Source organism: Neoarius graeffei, chromosome 4 (genome assembly GCF_027579695.1).
Source record: "Neoarius graeffei isolate fNeoGra1 chromosome 4, fNeoGra1.pri, whole genome shotgun sequence".
In the NCBI taxonomy this organism is placed as follows: Eukaryota; Metazoa; Chordata; class Actinopteri; order Siluriformes; family Ariidae; genus Neoarius; species Neoarius graeffei.
Window position 1 is genome coordinate 41,894,645 of NC_083572.1, and position 17,380 is coordinate 41,912,024.

At 41.0% G+C, this 17,380-nt stretch overlaps 1 protein-coding gene across 1 annotated transcript in view; it reads right to left on the reverse strand.

Annotated features, from left to right (window-relative positions):
• Window positions 1-17,380, reverse strand: part of cntn3b (contactin 3b) — a 180,095-nt gene that overhangs the window by 62,014 nt on the left and 100,701 nt on the right. Inside the window, exons 10-12 of the mRNA XM_060919261.1 lie at window positions 8,236-8,365; window positions 4,935-5,085; window positions 4,293-4,420 (exon numbers count right to left, since the gene is read on the reverse strand). Coding sequence (XP_060775244.1) covers window positions 4,293-4,420; window positions 4,935-5,085; window positions 8,236-8,365 — 409 coding nt within the window. The remainder of the gene's footprint in view (window positions 1-4,292; window positions 4,421-4,934; window positions 5,086-8,235; window positions 8,366-17,380) is intronic.

A 17,380-nucleotide genomic window follows, 5' to 3' on the forward strand; every position in this document is an offset into this window, starting at 1 on the left:
GGACAATCGTAACAGAAGTAATGTAACAGACATCATTTTGGAACTCATAGGCTTGACTTTGGCATATAAATATGTTTTTATTACATCTCAGAAAATTAAAGTTATCTTTTAACATATCATTCATTAAAGATTACATGTTTTGTGACCTGATGGTAAAAAAAGAAATGGTTTTAGGTGAATTTTTAAAAATAAGTTCATGTCCCCATTTCAGTACCCATAAGCGTGGAATCACTCATATATATATATATATATATATATATATATATATATATATATATATATATATATATGTATATAAATTTTTTTTTTACTTGTATGGCTTGATATATCCTCTTCTGCTGCTATCCACTTTGCTGCTGCAAACAGGAACATTCCCCATTGTGGGATAATAAAGGTCTTCTTATTGTCACGGTGCAGGCACTTATGGATATAAACGCAGAAGAGCATCATAGAGAAGATGGTAACAAAGCCAAAACGTGAGACGAGAATCAGAGTCATAGAGCAAGCGAGGGTCGGGTGACTGGCAAACAACCTTATAGCAAAGAGACAAAGGAGTAAACGAAGAACAGGAAAACCAGAGTCAGAAGACCGAGGGTCAGTGAGAATAACAAGGCTCGGTATGTACTATCGAAGGTAGAACAATACTTCGCAATGAGGTGAAGAGAGTGAGAGATTTATATAGGCAGGGGGACTAACTGGAGTAATGATTGGCAGCTGAGTCAGTAGTCAGAGATAGAGGGCACTGTGAATTGTGGGAGGTGTAGTCCAAGGTGACCATGTTTGTAGTTTGGACAGGTTCATCGGGTTTACTGACACTTATATCTTATCTTATTTTAAAAGCGCTATACAAATAAACTTGACTTGATTACTGTAGCAGAAATCTACTTCACATGTACTGCTCTAATTCTCCCATACAGTCTGGGAAGATTAATTAATTCTTTTTTTTTTGCTTGTTTGTTGATTGAACTGGTCTACTTGTAAATAGATTAAGAATTATTGTTCTACTCTTTGGTGACTGTAGTGGGGTTTAACACAGGAGATTGCACTGATCGGGGAGGCTCAAGTGTTTGGAAGGCAAGAGAAAGACTGCGGAAGTCTTCTGAGGGGAAGGTCATGCTCATTAAATTACAGTGAATTAAAGATGGTCAGCTATCAAAAAAAGAGAGAGAGAAGTAAAGGGTGGCAACTGGAGCCTTAAATCTAGCAGAATATGCATGAGCATGGTTGTTTTACACACACACACACACACACACACACACACACACACACACTCTGGTTGTGACTTTTTATTTTAACAACAAAGCCACCAATTAGCTGCATATTCAACTTAATGGAGGAAATGAAGAAAAAGAAAGGAATCGCTTGAGCCACCATGCAGTTTAATGAGGAAATAGCAGATTATAGGTTAATAAGCACACCAATCAAGATGACATTAACAGCACAGTTATAGTACTATTCAGGGTGCATATATACCGTAGGAAGGAAGCAGTCGGGGATCTGAAAATTAGTCTGCCTCAGTTTGAATATGAGTGTGCTGTGACACTATATGAACAGATCAGCCAAAAATGAAATTCACACCCTTAGTAGTCAATCAGCTAAGCATGCATGGTATCCGAAGTTTCTTTCTTTCTTTTTTTTTTTTCATTTTGCCCTGGAGCGACAGGGCAAATGCTAGCAAGCCAGAAAAAAATCTAGTTATGGACAAACTGCATGTCTAAATCAGCATGGAATCACCTCAAAAAACATCTTTTAGCACTGTAATAACCATTCTAAAAATATCAATAAATAAGCCTGTGTAAATAGCCAGATCAACATCGAAGTGCTTTTGGATACACCGTGATTGGACACACACTTATTCACACCTAGAGGAAATTTAGCGTAGCCAGTCCACCCACCTGCACAACATGCAAATCTCTGTACAAACAGTAACTGAAATTCAGGATCAAACTGGGGATCCTGGAGTTGTGACAACACTATTCCTTGTACCACTACACTGCTCACATCACACATTTGCTTTTAATTATAATTCTTCTGTCACAATTTTAGTTTTGTTGAAGTGATGTAAAATTTTGTCCGTTCTTTTTTATTAAAAACAGGATGCTGTACATTATCAAAACAACATACCTTCGCAAGACTATTTATTATTTAATTCATACTAATTTATTACATATGTTAAAGTTTCAATTTATTACCAAAGAAAAAAGTCTCAACTAAGTGTGTGTTTGGCAATTAGGTGCTAAAATGCTCCCTATCAGCTTCCTTTTCTTGGTTAATGGCTAGCTAAATAAATAAATAAATAAATAAATAAATAACAGAGCAGAGAAAGAACGGGATTTCCAAAGGTAGACAATTCTGCCAAGAAAAAAGTCTCAACTAAGGCTACATCCACACAACAACGGCAATGAGATTTTTTTTTTAGCGGGTAAAAAAAATATCGCATCCACATGGGCAACGGATCAGTAAAATATCAGGTACATATAGCAATGCAAAGCTTGCTGAAAACGATGCAATACACATGCCACACCTCTACATGCGCTGTAAGACGGTCCCATCGGAGACATCAGAACAGTAGAAGAAGAAGTAGGACGCATGCGCATGTAACGGGTTTATTTTTTTCCACTTGCCATTGTGTGTAGTGGTGGGGAAATTCTGCGCTGGCCCTTTAAGAGCGCAGGTAGTTATGGGAACGAGGCACTGGCCTCTTTCAGTTCGTTTTGGAAATGTAAGCGCCAATGCCACTGGACGTTTGCAGCCCGTCCTCAGCAGTGTATTTGTGTCTCATTTCTTCAGAATAAAAAGACTGGTGAACAACACAACGCAACGTCTGTTACACGCATAAACCCCTTCTTCTACCCAGCGTGAAGCACTCACAGGAACAAACACACAACAACAAGAAGAAGATGGCTGCGACTACGCGAGGAAATCGTGCCTTCTGCGTGTACAAATTAGTTTTATTAGTGTGCATAGTTTTATATAACTTAATTTTCTTATTGTGTGTGAACATTTTGAAAAGCATTTTTATATAATTTATATAACTTTTTATATTGTGTGTGAACATTTTGAAAAGCAGTCTTATCCAATAAAAAAAAGAAATTCAAGAAATGGTTCAGTTACTTGTTTATTTAGGGGCGGCACGGTGGTGTAGTGGTTAGCGCTGTCGCCTCACAGCAAGAAGATCCGGGTTTGAGCCCCGTGGCTGGCGAGGGCCTTTCTGTGCGGAGTTTGCATGTTCCCCCCGTGTCCGCGTGGGTTTCCTCCGGGTGCTCCGGTTTCCCCCACAGTCCAAAGACATGCAGGTTAGGTTAACTGGTGACTCTAAATTGACCGTAGGTGTGAATGGTTGTCTATGTGTCAGCCCTGTGATGACCTGGTGACTTGTCCAGGGTGTACCCCGCCTTTCGCCCATAGTCAGCTGGGATAGGCTCCAGCTTGCCTGTGACCCTGTAGAACAGGATAAAGTGGCTAGAGATAATGAGATGAGATGAGACTTGTTTACTTAAAAGAAAAGCTGTATACAAAAGTGAATGCAATGCAGTGGTTCATACAAAACAGCCAAAGTGCTGCTTGTTCTAGTCATGTGGTTGTGACGTCATCGTAAACAAATCCGTTCTACTCATCCAGACGACTTCGCAACGGCGCCGTTGCCAGATTTTTTCACTCTGGAACCCGTTCTCAAAAAATATCGTTTTGGGGCACCCAAAACGCCGGTGCCGTGTGGACGCCAGGCCGAAACGATAAACAATTTTATCAGATTCACCTGAATCCGTTGCCGTGTGGACAGGGCCTAAGTGTGTGTTTGGCAATTAGGTGCTAAAATGCTCCTTATCAGCTTCCTTTTCTTGGTTAATGGCTAAATAAATAAATAAATAAATAACAGAGCAGAGAAAGAAAGGGATTTCCAAAGGTAGATAATTCTGCCAAGATTTGATAAGCAGGATATGAATTACTACATAGTCTGTAGGTAGGCACACAAGGACAGAAGCTGTTTCTTTTCATTATCTGAAATATCAGTAATAAAAGCCATCCCTTATCACAAGCTTTCATACTTTTACTGCTACCAAGGAGACTTTCTCATTAAGTGGATTATAATGGAAAACAGGCAGGCTCACATCTCTCTAAACATGCCACTTGAAAAGCAAGAAAGGACACCACCCATGCATAAACACTGAATAATGAGTAACTGTCACCAGGAGATTAACAAAGTAAACAACAAAAACTCTTTGATACTTCAAATCACAAACTTAAAAACTCTGGAACGATTGTGAAAAGCATGACATTTGGGAGCGACTCACCCGTAATCAGCAGGCGGCCTGCAGTACTTGCACTGCCAAACTGGTTTCTGGCAATGCATGTGTAAATGCCCCCATCTTGCTTAGTCACATTAGTAATCTTTAGTGTTCCGTTGGGGAAGAAAGAGAATCTGAAAGAAATGACAATGGTTGGCCAGTAAATACACTTTCATACTGTATATTTATGACTGTAGTTAGCTTTTTGCATATCCCTCCTAAGCCTTCTGTTTATTAGTGGAAAATATGCATAAAAATAATATGTATATAGCAGACATTGTGAAACAAATAGCCAAAAATAATGCAAAATTCCTTCCTCTGAAGCATGTGAAGCAAGCCAAGTACATCTTTTTGAACTGCTGTTCATGCTGCATCACAGTACAGCTTAAAAAAAATGAAACAAAGAAAGTGTTATCTGCCTTCTTCCACATACATGAGCTTACACAATTAGCTAGTGCTACTGTGATTAACAGGGAAGTGCGAGTATGCCATCTCTTCCAGCCAGAGAGCATGGCCAATTATTCTCCCTCGACTCCTGAGCACAGATGGCTGTGGCATCTTTGGGATTCAAAATATCAATCTCCTGATGATAGGATGACGTGTTTCTATAGCCATTTGGAAACCTCTCTGTTATCTTTTTTAGTTTACCTTTCATTTTTAGGGATAATGTAGTGCCCTCTCTTCCACAGGCTGACGGCTTTGGGTGAAGCTTGTGGTCTGCAGTCCAAAGTCACCTCACTGCCAGCACGAACTTTCAACACGCTCTTCAAGGGGCTCTCGGAAAAACTGGGTGGTGATGCTGCAGAGGAAAGACAAAATTTGGCAAGCAGAAAACGCTTAATGCCATTTTGGGAGAAAAAAAAAACAGTGAAAAGTAGCAACTTAATTCCCTGCAGCCTCTGGCAAAAACAGGCTTCCCGCTTTTTTGGAATCAGAAATTTTAGATAAATGAAGCCGCTGACTTCCAGAATCTTGTTCTGCATCTTTTTGTACTTGAGCTGTGACCTAGCTGTCTTGTATCAGTCATCATAACATGCCATGTAGGATTCAGTTGCATAGGAAAAAGCACTGATCGATATTCCATGATTTACGCACATGAACTCCAGAAAGAAAAGACTATAGCACAAAGCTGGTCAAAGAGTCCAAATCAATATGAGGCAAAAAGTAATGTTGGAAAGGGAACACTCAGATGGATAGCATCACTGATGACAAGCATGTCAGTTTATGGCTTAGGTTAAGGTGAAATTTAGAGGACTAAATATTGAAAAAGGAGATTAAAATGGTAAGACAGAGGGTAGTGACGTAGTCTGGTAAAATAACATTTGGAAGCTCAAAAAGTTAAACTTTGATTTCTTTCTTGGTTTCTGCATCAGCATGGTTAGTCTGGCTGGTAACAATAATCAAGTTGTGAAGGTGGAAGCTGAAGATATAACCTTGAAAATTGCTGAGGATTTTTGCAAGTCACACCGATATCACAAAAAATACTGAAAATACTGGATGTGGCAGAAAACTAAGGAATAACTGAGAGAATAGCTAAATTAAATTGTTGGATATTTTTTGTTCTTATCATGACCAGGTGAGCTTGATTCATAAGCTTGTAATAATAATTTGCAATAATACCAGTGACATGCTTTCTCACTATGGTTTGTAAATTAGTTAAAGGGTACCTGCACCAAAAAAATAAACATAGGCTAGAAATGCTACACATTTTGCACAAATGCATTTTGACTACCCTGTATTGTCATACTGTGTCACATAAAGCAGTGCTTTAAAATTATTTTGTATTCCCGCTCACTTAAAGGTATACTGCCTTTCAGATTTCTCAAATTTAGGCCATAAAAAGAATTTTCCCTGACACCCAATTATTTTTGTTTAGTGAACCGAAAGTTACTGAATTCGAATCACAGACTTCCGATTTTATTACTTTTTTTCCTAAAAGAACAGTTAATTAATTTAGAGCCCCGTGACCATAAATTCCCTGCCATTTTTTCCTTGCCTTACCATGACCTAATTCAAGATACTACATCATGCATGATGTGGTGGGGTTTCCCCGTTCGCGCAACTCATTGTGGGATACAAATTTGAAACAGGAGAGAATAATGGCGGACATGAGTGTGCACATGAAATGTGGAAAACTGACTACAGTAACGGAACATGAGAAGAAAAGATGCTGTATTGCGAAGGAAAGGAAACACAGGACCAAACTAATAAATATTGGCGGTCAGTGAGCACCTCGGTGTGATCAGCTGTTTGTTTAGTGACAGAATGATGTAACTGTCAGTGCACAGTCAAGGTAAACCTGTAGATGGCAGTAATGCAACACTGGATGCCAGCTGCTGTAAAACCCGAAAGATGAAGATGACGACAATGGCTCAGGTAAGTGTACGCATGCACACACGGACCTCCTCTGTCTGCTTGACTGCGTGAAGTGAGTGCCAAGGATTCCCTGGCACATTATTTGTCAGGGAATCCCCTCAAATTAAATAACTTTCCAGCCACAGAATGGCCTGATTTTTTAAGATATTACATATCACAATGACCAAATTTCAGAAGGAACTAAATTTCACCAATTTTATGAAATCGAAAGGCTGTATTGCTTTAAGTTCAACTTCAGGGTGCAGCCATGTTGCCATTTTGTGGGCAGTGCCAAAGGTCAGTATGATGTAGAATCGCTGATAGGTTTCCTGATTTTTGATTGGCTCAAGAATCAAGAATCTTGAGGCCTAAATCTAATCTTGAGGATCAAGAATCTTGAGACCCTGAATCTAATATTTAATAAACCCTTTTTCACATGTTTTGTGGTAACATGGCTGCCACAAAATGGCAGCCATGTTGCCATTTTGTGGGCGGTGCCAAAGGTCAGTATGATGTAGAATCGCTGATAGGTTTCCTGATTCTTGATTGGCTCGCTACTCCTGACACAGCGATGTAGCCAGATGTAAAAAACATTGAAAAATAGCAGTGTGCAAAGCCTATGGTTGCAAAAATAATAAACGGGATAATAAGGAAAAGCATTTTCTCTGTGTTCCATTGCTGACAATCGAGCAATGTAAATGACTTGTGAAACAGTGGCTACACAACTTGGGAACAGGTCACACATTAGAAATACTTTCCTTTGGCAGAAATTCTGTTGTTTGCAAGGACCATTTTGAGCCCAACTGCTTTCAAAGGAATCTACAGGCTGAGCTCTTGGGCTATGCAGGCCACATTAGACTCAAAACCGATGCTGTGCCAACAATATTCTGACACTTTCCATGGAAAAGGGATTCAAACTGATTAACTAGAATAAATGCAAGAAAGGTCTCATCTCATCTCATTATCTCTAGCCGCTTTATCCTGTTCTACAGGGTCGCAGGCAAGCTGGAGCCTATCCCAGCTGACTACGGGCGAAAGGCGGGGTACACCCTAGACAAGTCGCCAGGTCATCACAGGGCTGACACATAGACACAGACAACCATTCACACTCACACCTACGGTCAATTTAGAGTCACCAGTTAACCTAACCTGCATGTCTTTGGACTGTGGGGGAAACCGGAGCACCCGGAGGAAACCCACGCGGACACGGGGAGAACATGCAAACTCCGCACAGAAAGGCCCTCGCCAGCCACGGGGCTCGAACCCGGACCTTCTTGCTGTGAGGCGACAGCGCTAACCACTACACCACCGTGCCGCCCTTGCAAGAAAGGTATAATATTTAATTTATTAGTTCACATAAAGCTGCCTTTATTAGGTCAAAAAAGCTGCCTTGCTAAAAAAAATTGTTTCGTTGTAAACAATCACTTGTGTGCATTATTATAATTAGGGTTTGTACTATTGATGTTGATCATGCTGTACAGGTACCCTTTAATGGTGTGTGTGTGTGTGTGTGTATATGTGTGTGTGTGGGGGGGCATACATATTAGTGGAAAGTGAGATTCAGTCTAATTTCTTTCAACAGAGTGAAACTTACCTAACACCACCAGTTCAGCGCTGGCATAAATGATGCCATGCTTGTTCTCTGCCACACACTGATACATCCCTCCATCAGACAGGGTCAGTGAGGAGATGGTGAGAGCACCATTCTCTATGAGCACCCGACTCTGTGGGGTGGAGCACACACAGATAAATGCACACCCGAACAGTACATGTACTGTACAGTATGTCAACAGAGCCATGCAGTTATATTTTCATTTTTTGATACTAGTGAAGAATAGTATGTACGGGTGCATCAGTCCTGAAGTATGAATTTAGATTAGGTCTAATATTTGAGAATCAGTCCTCACATAAACAATAGTTTAATAGCTCATACAACCCCCCCACAAAGATTTCTCAATTTTATTGTCCAAAACATATTTGCACCAATACTGGGCGCTAGCTTTGGCACCAATTACTGCTAATTGCTAAAAGAAAATCAGCAGCATCACCTATCATGAGAGAATGTAGAAACATTGTGTGTGTGTGTGTGTGTGTGTGTGTGTGTGTGTGTGTGTGTGTGTGTGTGTGTGTATACAGTTAGGTCCATATATATTTGGACACTGACACAAATTTTGTTTTTTTTTACCTGTTTACTGAAACATATTCAAGTTATAGTTATACAGTATAATGGACATGGACATAAAGTCCAGACTTTCAGCTTTCATTTGAGGGTATCCACATTAAAATTGGATGAAGGGTTTAGGAGTTTCAGCTCCTTAACATGTGCCACCCTGTTTTTAAAGGGACCAAAAGTAATTGGACAATTGACTCAAAGGCTATTTCATGGGCAGGTGTGGGCAATTCCTTCGTTATGTCATTCTCCATTAAGCAGATAAAAGGCCTGGAGTTGATTTGAGGTGTGGTGCTTGCATTTGGAAGATTTTGCTGTGAAGAAAACATGCGGTCAAAGGAGCTCTCCATGCAGGTGAAACAAGCCATCCTTAAGCTGCGAAAACAGAAAAAACCCATCCGAGAAATTGCTACAATATTAGGAGTGGCAAAATCTACAGTTTGGTACATCCTGAGAAAGAAAGAAAGCACTGGTGAACTCATCAATGCAAAAAGACCTGGACGCCCACAGAAGACAACAGTGGTGGATGATCGCAGAATAATTTCCATGGTGAAGAGAAACCCCTTCACAACAGCCAACCAAGTGAACAACACTCTCCAGGAGGCAGGCATATCAATATCCAAATCTACCATAAAGAGAAGACTGCATGAAAGTAAATACAGAGGGTTCACTGCATGGTGCAAGACACTCATAAGCCTCAAGAATAAAAAGGCTAGATTGGACTTGGCTAAAAAACATCTAAAAAAGCCAGCACAGTTCTGGAAGAACATTCTTTGGACAGATGAAACCAAGATCAACTTCTACCAGAATGATGGAAAGAAAAAAGTATGACGAAGGCGTGATACAGCTCATGATCCAAAGCATACCACATTATCTATAAAACACAGTGGAGGCAGTGTGATGGCTTGGGCATGCATGGCTGCCAGTGGCACTGGGTCACTAGTGTTTATTGATGATGTGACACAGGACAGAAGCAGTCGGATGAATTCTGAGGTATTCAGAGACATACTGTGTGCTCAAATCCAGCCAAATGCAGCCAAACTGATTGGTCGGCGTTTCATAATACAGATGGGCAGTGACCCAAAACATAAAGCCAAAGCAACCCAGGAGTTTATTCAAGCAAAGAAGTGGAATATTCTTGAATGGCCAAGTCAGTCACCTGATCTCAACCCAATTGAGCACGCATTTCACTTGTTAAAGACTAAACTTCCGACAGAAAGGCCCACAAACAAACAGCAACTGAAAACTGTTGCAGTAAAGGCCTGGCAGAGCATTAAAAAGGAGGAAACACAGCGTCTGGTGATGTCCATGAGTTCAAGACTTCAGGCAGTCATTGCCAACAAAGGGTTTTCAACAAAGTATTAGAAATGAACATTTTAGTTACAATTATTTAATTTGTCCAATTACTTTTGAGCCCCTGAAATGAAGGGATTGTGTTTAAAAAATGCTTTAGTTCCTCACATTTTTATGCAATCATTTTGTTCAACCCACTGAATTAAAGCTGAAAGTCTGAACTTCAACTGCATCTGAATTGTTTTGTTCAAAATTCATTGTGGTAATGTACAGAACCAAAATTAGAAAAATGTTGTCTCTGTCCAAATATTTATGGACCTAACTGTATATATATGGGTCTGTCTCAGAAACTGGGTACTGTATGGGTACCCCACTAAATAAACTATGCGGTTTTGAATGGTGATGTTGGTTTTAATTTCATCTCATCTCATTATCTCTAGCCGCTTTATCCTGTTCTACAGGCAAGCTGGAGCCTATCCCAGCTGACTACGGGTGAAAGGCAGGGTACACCCTGGACAAGTCGCCAGGTCATCACAGAGCCAACACATAGACACACAACCATTCACACTCACGGTCAATTTAGAGTCACCAGTTAACCTAACCTGCATGTCTTTGGACTGTGGGGGAAACCGGAGCACCCGAAGGAAACCCACGCGGACACGGGGAGAACATGCAAACTCCGCACAGAAAGGCCCTCGCCGGCCACGGGGCTCGAACCCGGACCTTCTTGCTGTGAGGTGACAGCGCTAACCACTACACCACCGTGCCACCCTGGTTTTAATTTGAAATAAAATAATACAGAAAACTAAATCGGGCGGCACGGTGGTGTAGTGGTTAGCGCTGTCGCCTCACAGCAAGAAGGTCCGGGTTTGAGCCCCGTGGCCGGCGAGGGCCTTTCTGTGCGGAGTTTGCATGTTCTCCCTGTGTCCGCGTGGGTTTCCTCCAGGTGCTGTGGTTTCCCCCACAGTCCAAAGACATGCAGGTTAGGTTAACTGGTGACTCTAAATTGACCGTAGATGTGAATGTGAGTGTGAATGGTTGTCTGTGTCTATGTGTCAGCCCTGTGATGACCTGGCGACTTGTCTAGGGTGTACCCCACCTTTCGCCCATAGTCAGCTGGGATAGGCTCCAGCTTGCCTGTGACCCTGTAGGACAGGATAAAGCGGCTAGAGATAATGAGATGAGAAAACTAAATCTTTGATGTGAATATTCAGAATTTGGCAAAAATTCTGCAAATTTGTGGAAAAATGGCGGCTTGATCTGGGACATGATAAATGGTTGACTACATCGCATTCCCTTAAAAAGGTTGTAGTCCACTGAAAAGTATACAGTTATCACTAATTGTATTTTAAGTTGTAACTTTATACACCTAAGGATTGGTGTGCTCACAGAATAATCATAACCGTAATACAACATCATGCAAAATATTTGATCACTGTTGTAACTCCATTTTCTGCATACCCAAAACCAATACGATCGTATGTTTTGAGCTAAATGAAAAGCCTCAGGGTCAAGGTCACTACCGCACCAAAAGTAGTAACTTAAAATCACTACGCCATATAAAAATTTAGTTATAAATCTGCAATTTTGTTTTTTTAAACAAAAGCTGAAAGTTAGGTATAGAATATGTTTCTTACAGAATATGTTACGATGGTAGCTGGTCTTGTATGAATTTCTGAGCTATAAAATGAGTTGTGGTCTATTTTTTACCGTAGCGTGTTATTTGTGTGCGGGGAAGGACACACATTAACAATTTGCATGTGCAGAATGGAATTTTCCACTCCAACAGTTAGAAGTTGATCGTGCTTCCATCTTTGACAGTTTTATTTTGTTTTAGTCTTGCAGTATAAGGTAATAGAATGTTTCTTTTTCATCTTACTTTCATATTTCGTAGTGTTTGCATATTTTTGTCCAATATTTTGCAACCATGGTCAATTTAGATCGAACTTTTGATAGAATCTACGGCCAGTCATTTTGCCCCACCCCTGCCTCGCGCTCCGTCCGGTGCGGTAGTGATGTCCCGTTGCTCGTGCACCGCAGCAGAGACCCGCGCGACCTTCAGCTGGTACAGTCACTGTTCTTTTACCACCACCGTTATTCTCATCTTTCCGGTGTGTTCTTGATTTTTCCATTGTTTCCTTTTGTCCTATTTCGCCATATCAAATACCCAAAATGTATCATATTATTCATATTTAAGTGAATAATCAATTCAGTCATCATAACTTGACATTTTTAACCCAAGCAATCAAAAAGAGGACATTTATTCAATATTTTCACTCATCTGTGAAGGAGGGGCTTTAATTCTTCATGCTGTAGTTATTTTAAATGTAAATCAATTTTACAAAAGCACTGGAATTGTAATCAAAAAAATTTTCCACAGTGGAGGCCAGATAAAGCAAGATACTATCTTTATTATTATTAAACATGACAAAAGAAACAGTGTTAGGTTAATGTAAAAAAAATAGTAAAATTAGAAAACTTATTTTTTGACCATAATGTCCCAAATGAGAGACCAGTTTCTGAGATGGACCCATACACACACACACACACACATATATATATATAGTGGTGCTTGAAAGTTTGTGAACCCATTTTCTATATTTCTGTCTACATATGACCTAAAACATCATCAGATTTTCACACAAGTCCTAAAAGTACACTGTTAAAAAAGTCAGTAAAATCAACAGTAAAATTCTGTGAAATCACGACATAAAAATTCCGTAAAGCAAAATACAGTGATATTGTGTTTATTTACCAGTATGATGTTGTATAATGTCGAACCGAAAATTATTGTAAATTTTAAAATAAAAAATTTCAAAAATATTGTATTTTGTTGTGGAAAACACACATTTTTGTATTTTGTACAGAGAGAAGTTGTATCCTTCACAACAACATAATTTTTTATTTTTTACATTTTAGCAGTGTAAAAATAACATTTAATGTCTGTGATTATTAAATCCAGACAAATGAATAGCTAGCTACATTTAACAAACATATATTTTGAATTTTTATTTTTAAGAATTCAGCCAGGGCTGTCATGGCTTAATTGGATAAGGTGCCATACCATAAATCCGGGGACCAGAGTTCAATTCCAACCAGAGGTCATTTGACAATCCCTCCCTGTCTCTACACTGTCCTGTCCAATAAAGGAGGAAAAAGCCCCAAAAAATCTTTAAAAAAAATTGTACAAAATTATGGGACAATCTGTTTATTTTACAATTTAACACTGTTGTAATTACTGTTTGGTCAGTAAAACTGTTTACATGTTCACTGTATTTTATACTGAATTATTCTGGCAACCACAGCTGCCAGGTTTTTTTTTTTGTAAAAACAACAGATTTTTTTGACAGTGTAGATAAAGAAAACCCAGTTAAACAAATGAGAAAAAATATTATACTTGGTCAATTATTTATTGAGGGAAATTATCCAATATTACATATCTGTGAGTGGCAAAAGTACGTGAACCTCTAGGATTAGCAGTTAATTTGAAGGTGAAATTAGTCAGGTGTTTTCAATCAATGGGGTGACAATCAGGTGTGTGTGGGCACCCAGTTTTATTTAAAGAACAGGGATCTATCAAAGTCTGATCTTCACAACACGTTTGTGGAAGTGTATCATGGCATGAACAAAGGAGATTTCTGAGGATCTCAGAAAAAGCATTGATGATGCTCATCAGGCTGGAAAAGGTTACAAAACCATCTCTAAAGAGTTTGAACTCCACCAATCCACAGTCAAACTGATTGTGTACAAATGGAGGAAATTCAAGACCATTGTTACCCTCCCCAGGAGTGGTCGACCAACAAAGATCACTCCAAGAGCAAGGCGTGTAATAGTCGGCGAGGTCACAAAGGACCCCAGGGTAACTTCTAAGCACCTGAAGGCCTCTCTCACATTGGCTAATGTTAATGTTCATGAATCCACCATCAGGAGAACACTAAACAACAATGGTGTGCATGGCAGGGTTGCAAGGAGAAAGCCACTGCTCTCCAAAAAGAACATTGGTGCTCATCTGCAGTTTGCTAAAGATCACATGGACAAGCCAGAAGGCAATTGGAAAAATGTTTTGTGGACAGATGAGACCAAAATAGAACTTTTTGGTTTAAATGAGAAGCATTATGTTTGGAGAAAGGAAAACACTGCATTCCAGCATAAGAACCTTATCCCATCTGTGAAACATGGTGGTGGTAGTATCATGGTTTGGGCCTGTTTTGCTGCATCTGGGCAAGGACGGCTTGCCATCATTGATGGAACAATGAATTCTGAGTTATACCAGTGAATTCTAAAGGAAAATGTCAGGACATCTGTCCATGAACTGAATCTCAAGAGAAGGTGGGTCATGCAGCAAGACAATGACCCTAAGCACACAAGTTGTTCTACTAAAGAATGGTTAAAGAAGAATAAAGTTAATGTTTTGGAATGGCCAAGTCAAAGTCTTGACCTTAATCCAATCAAAACATTGTGGAAGGACCTGAAGCGAGCAGTTCATGTGAGGAAACCCACCAACATCCCAGAGCTGAAGCTGTTCTGTACTAAAATTCCTCCAAGCCGGTGTGCAGGACTGATCACCAGTTACCGGAAACGTTTAGTTATTGCTGCACAAGGAGGTCACACCAGATACTGAAAGCAAAGGTTCACATACTTTTGCCACTCACAGATTCGTAATATCGGATCATTTTCCTCAATAAATAAATGACCAATGACACAAACTTTCAAGCACCATTTATTTATATATATATATATATATATATATATATATATATATATATATATATATATATATATACATACACACTGGTTTTCTGTCCAAACCTGAGGGTCAGCACTTTTTGTCCCTCAGGCTCCCAGTTCACCTTAGAGAGAGAGAGAGAGAGAGAGAGAGAGAGATTCTCTCTCATTATAGTTCCACTCAAATTTTGCATAGTCCTTTGGACTGTCGCCTATGTGTGAGTATGGGGAATAGAATAGAATAGAATAGAATAGAATAGAATAGAATAGAATAGAATAGAATAGAATAGAATAGAAAGCCTTTATTGTCATCACACAGAGTATAACGAGATTCAGAGCTGCTCCATAAAGTGCACACACACATAGAATAAAAAGAAAAGGTATGTACAATATACAAAATACAAAAACTACTATTGAACTACTAGCTACTATATACAGACACATTTGTATAGGTCCTGCATGGAGAATACACCCAAGACAAAGCACAGTAGATAAAACCTTAAGGGCAAGTAAAGTGGCTGATAGTAGCAGCATCCAGTGGTGTGCAACCATGTGTAACATTATAATTACAGTTCAAGTATATTGGCATTATAATTACAGTATATATATATATATATATATATATATATATATATATATATATATATATATATATACACATGCATATATACAGTTCAAGTATATTGGCATCAATACTCCAGTAGTATAAGTAAAGTGGCTAGTGATAGCAGCATTCAGTGATAAGGTGACATTTGTATTGACAGTGCAAAAAGACATGATGCAACACACACACACACACACACACACACACACACACACACACACACATACACAAGCATACACAAAGTTACCTTTTGAACAGTTCACAGGTAGGCCAGTTCTCAGAGCACCAGTTCCTCAGTGCAGACTGGAGTTGAGTATGGTGACTGCTTTAGGAAAGAAGCTGTCCCTGAGTCTGTTTGTTCTGGCCGGTATGGACCTGTATCGCCTGCCAGAGGGTAGCAGGTTGAACAGATGGAAGCCAGGGTGGGTGATGTCCCTTATGATGTTTTTTGCTCTGTTCAGACATCTAGAGTTGTAGATGTCAGTTAAGGAAGGCAGAGGGCTGCCGATGATCCTTTGTGCAGTGTTGGTCACCCTCTGCAGCCTCTTCCTGTCAGCCACTGTGCAGCTAGAGTGCCACACTGACACTGCGTAGGTCAGCAGACTCTCTATGGTGGAGCGGTAGAAGGTCACCAGCAGGCTTGTGCTCAGTTGCTCCCTCTTGAGCACTCTGAGGTAGTGTAGCCGCTGCTGGGCCTTCTTGACCAGGGCTGACATGTTGGTTGACCAGGAGAGGTCAGCAGAGATGTGGACACCCAGGAATTTGAAGGTCTGCACTCGCTCAACACACTCACCGTTGATATACAGGGGGGCAGGGGTAGCGCTGTTCCGCCGGAAGTCCAGGATGAGTTCCTTTGTCTTAGAGATGTTCAGTGCTAAGTTGTTGGTTGCACACCATCTCTCCAGGTTCAGGACCTCATCTCTGTAGGCCTCCTCGTTCCCCCCTGTTATCATCCCCACCACTGTTGTGTCGTCAGCGAATTTGACGATGATGTTCTCTGGGTGGGTTGCGCTGCAGTCGTATGTGTAGAGCGAGTACAGGAGTGGGCTCAGCACGCAGCCCTGCGGTGAGCCAGTGCTGAGGGTGCGGGCAGATGAAAGGTGGCGGCCCAGCTTCACCTGTTGGGGTCGGTTGATTAGAAAGTCTTTGATCCAGGAGCAGGTGGATGATGGGAGCCCCAGGCTGGTTAGCTTGGGGATCAGGATGTCCGGTATTATGGTGTTGAAAGCTGAGCTGTAGTTGATGAAGAGCATTCTGACATAACTCCCTTGTCTCTCCAGATGGCTCAGCACAGAGTGGAGAGCAGTGGCTATTGCGTCCTCAGTTGATCTGTTAGGCCTGTATGCAAACTGGTGGGGGTCCAGGGTGGGGGGGAGACAGGTTTTTATGTGGTGCAAGACCAGTTTCTCAAAGCACTTCGTTATGACGGGGGTGAGTGCTACGGGGCGGTAGTCGTTGAGGCTGGCTGTGGGTGACTTTTTGGGGACCGGGATGATGGTGGCAGACTTCAAACAGGTCGGGATGATGGCTTGTTCCAGTGACCTGTTGAAGATGTCCGTGAAGACCTGTGCAAGTTGGTCAGCACAGGCCTTGAGCACCTTCCCTGGTATGCCATCCGGGCCAGTTGCCTTCCTGGGGTTTACGGCTCGGAGCATCCGTCTCACATCCTCAGGCTTGACCTTCAGAGTGAGCGGGGGAGTGCCAGTGATTGCTGTCGGTTGAAGTGGGGGTTGGGGTGGAGTGCTGGGGGGAGGTGTGAGCTGTAGTGGGAGCTGGGGAGATGGTCCGGGGGGTGGTTTGGCTGTGTGCTGCGCCTGAGCTTCAAAGCGGGCGAAGAAGCTGTTCAGTTCCTCCGCAAGTGCCGCATCTGAGTCCCCGGCTGACACAGCACAGCCCCTGTAGTTTGTTATTGCCTGAATGCCCTGCCACAGCTGCCTGGGGCTTGTC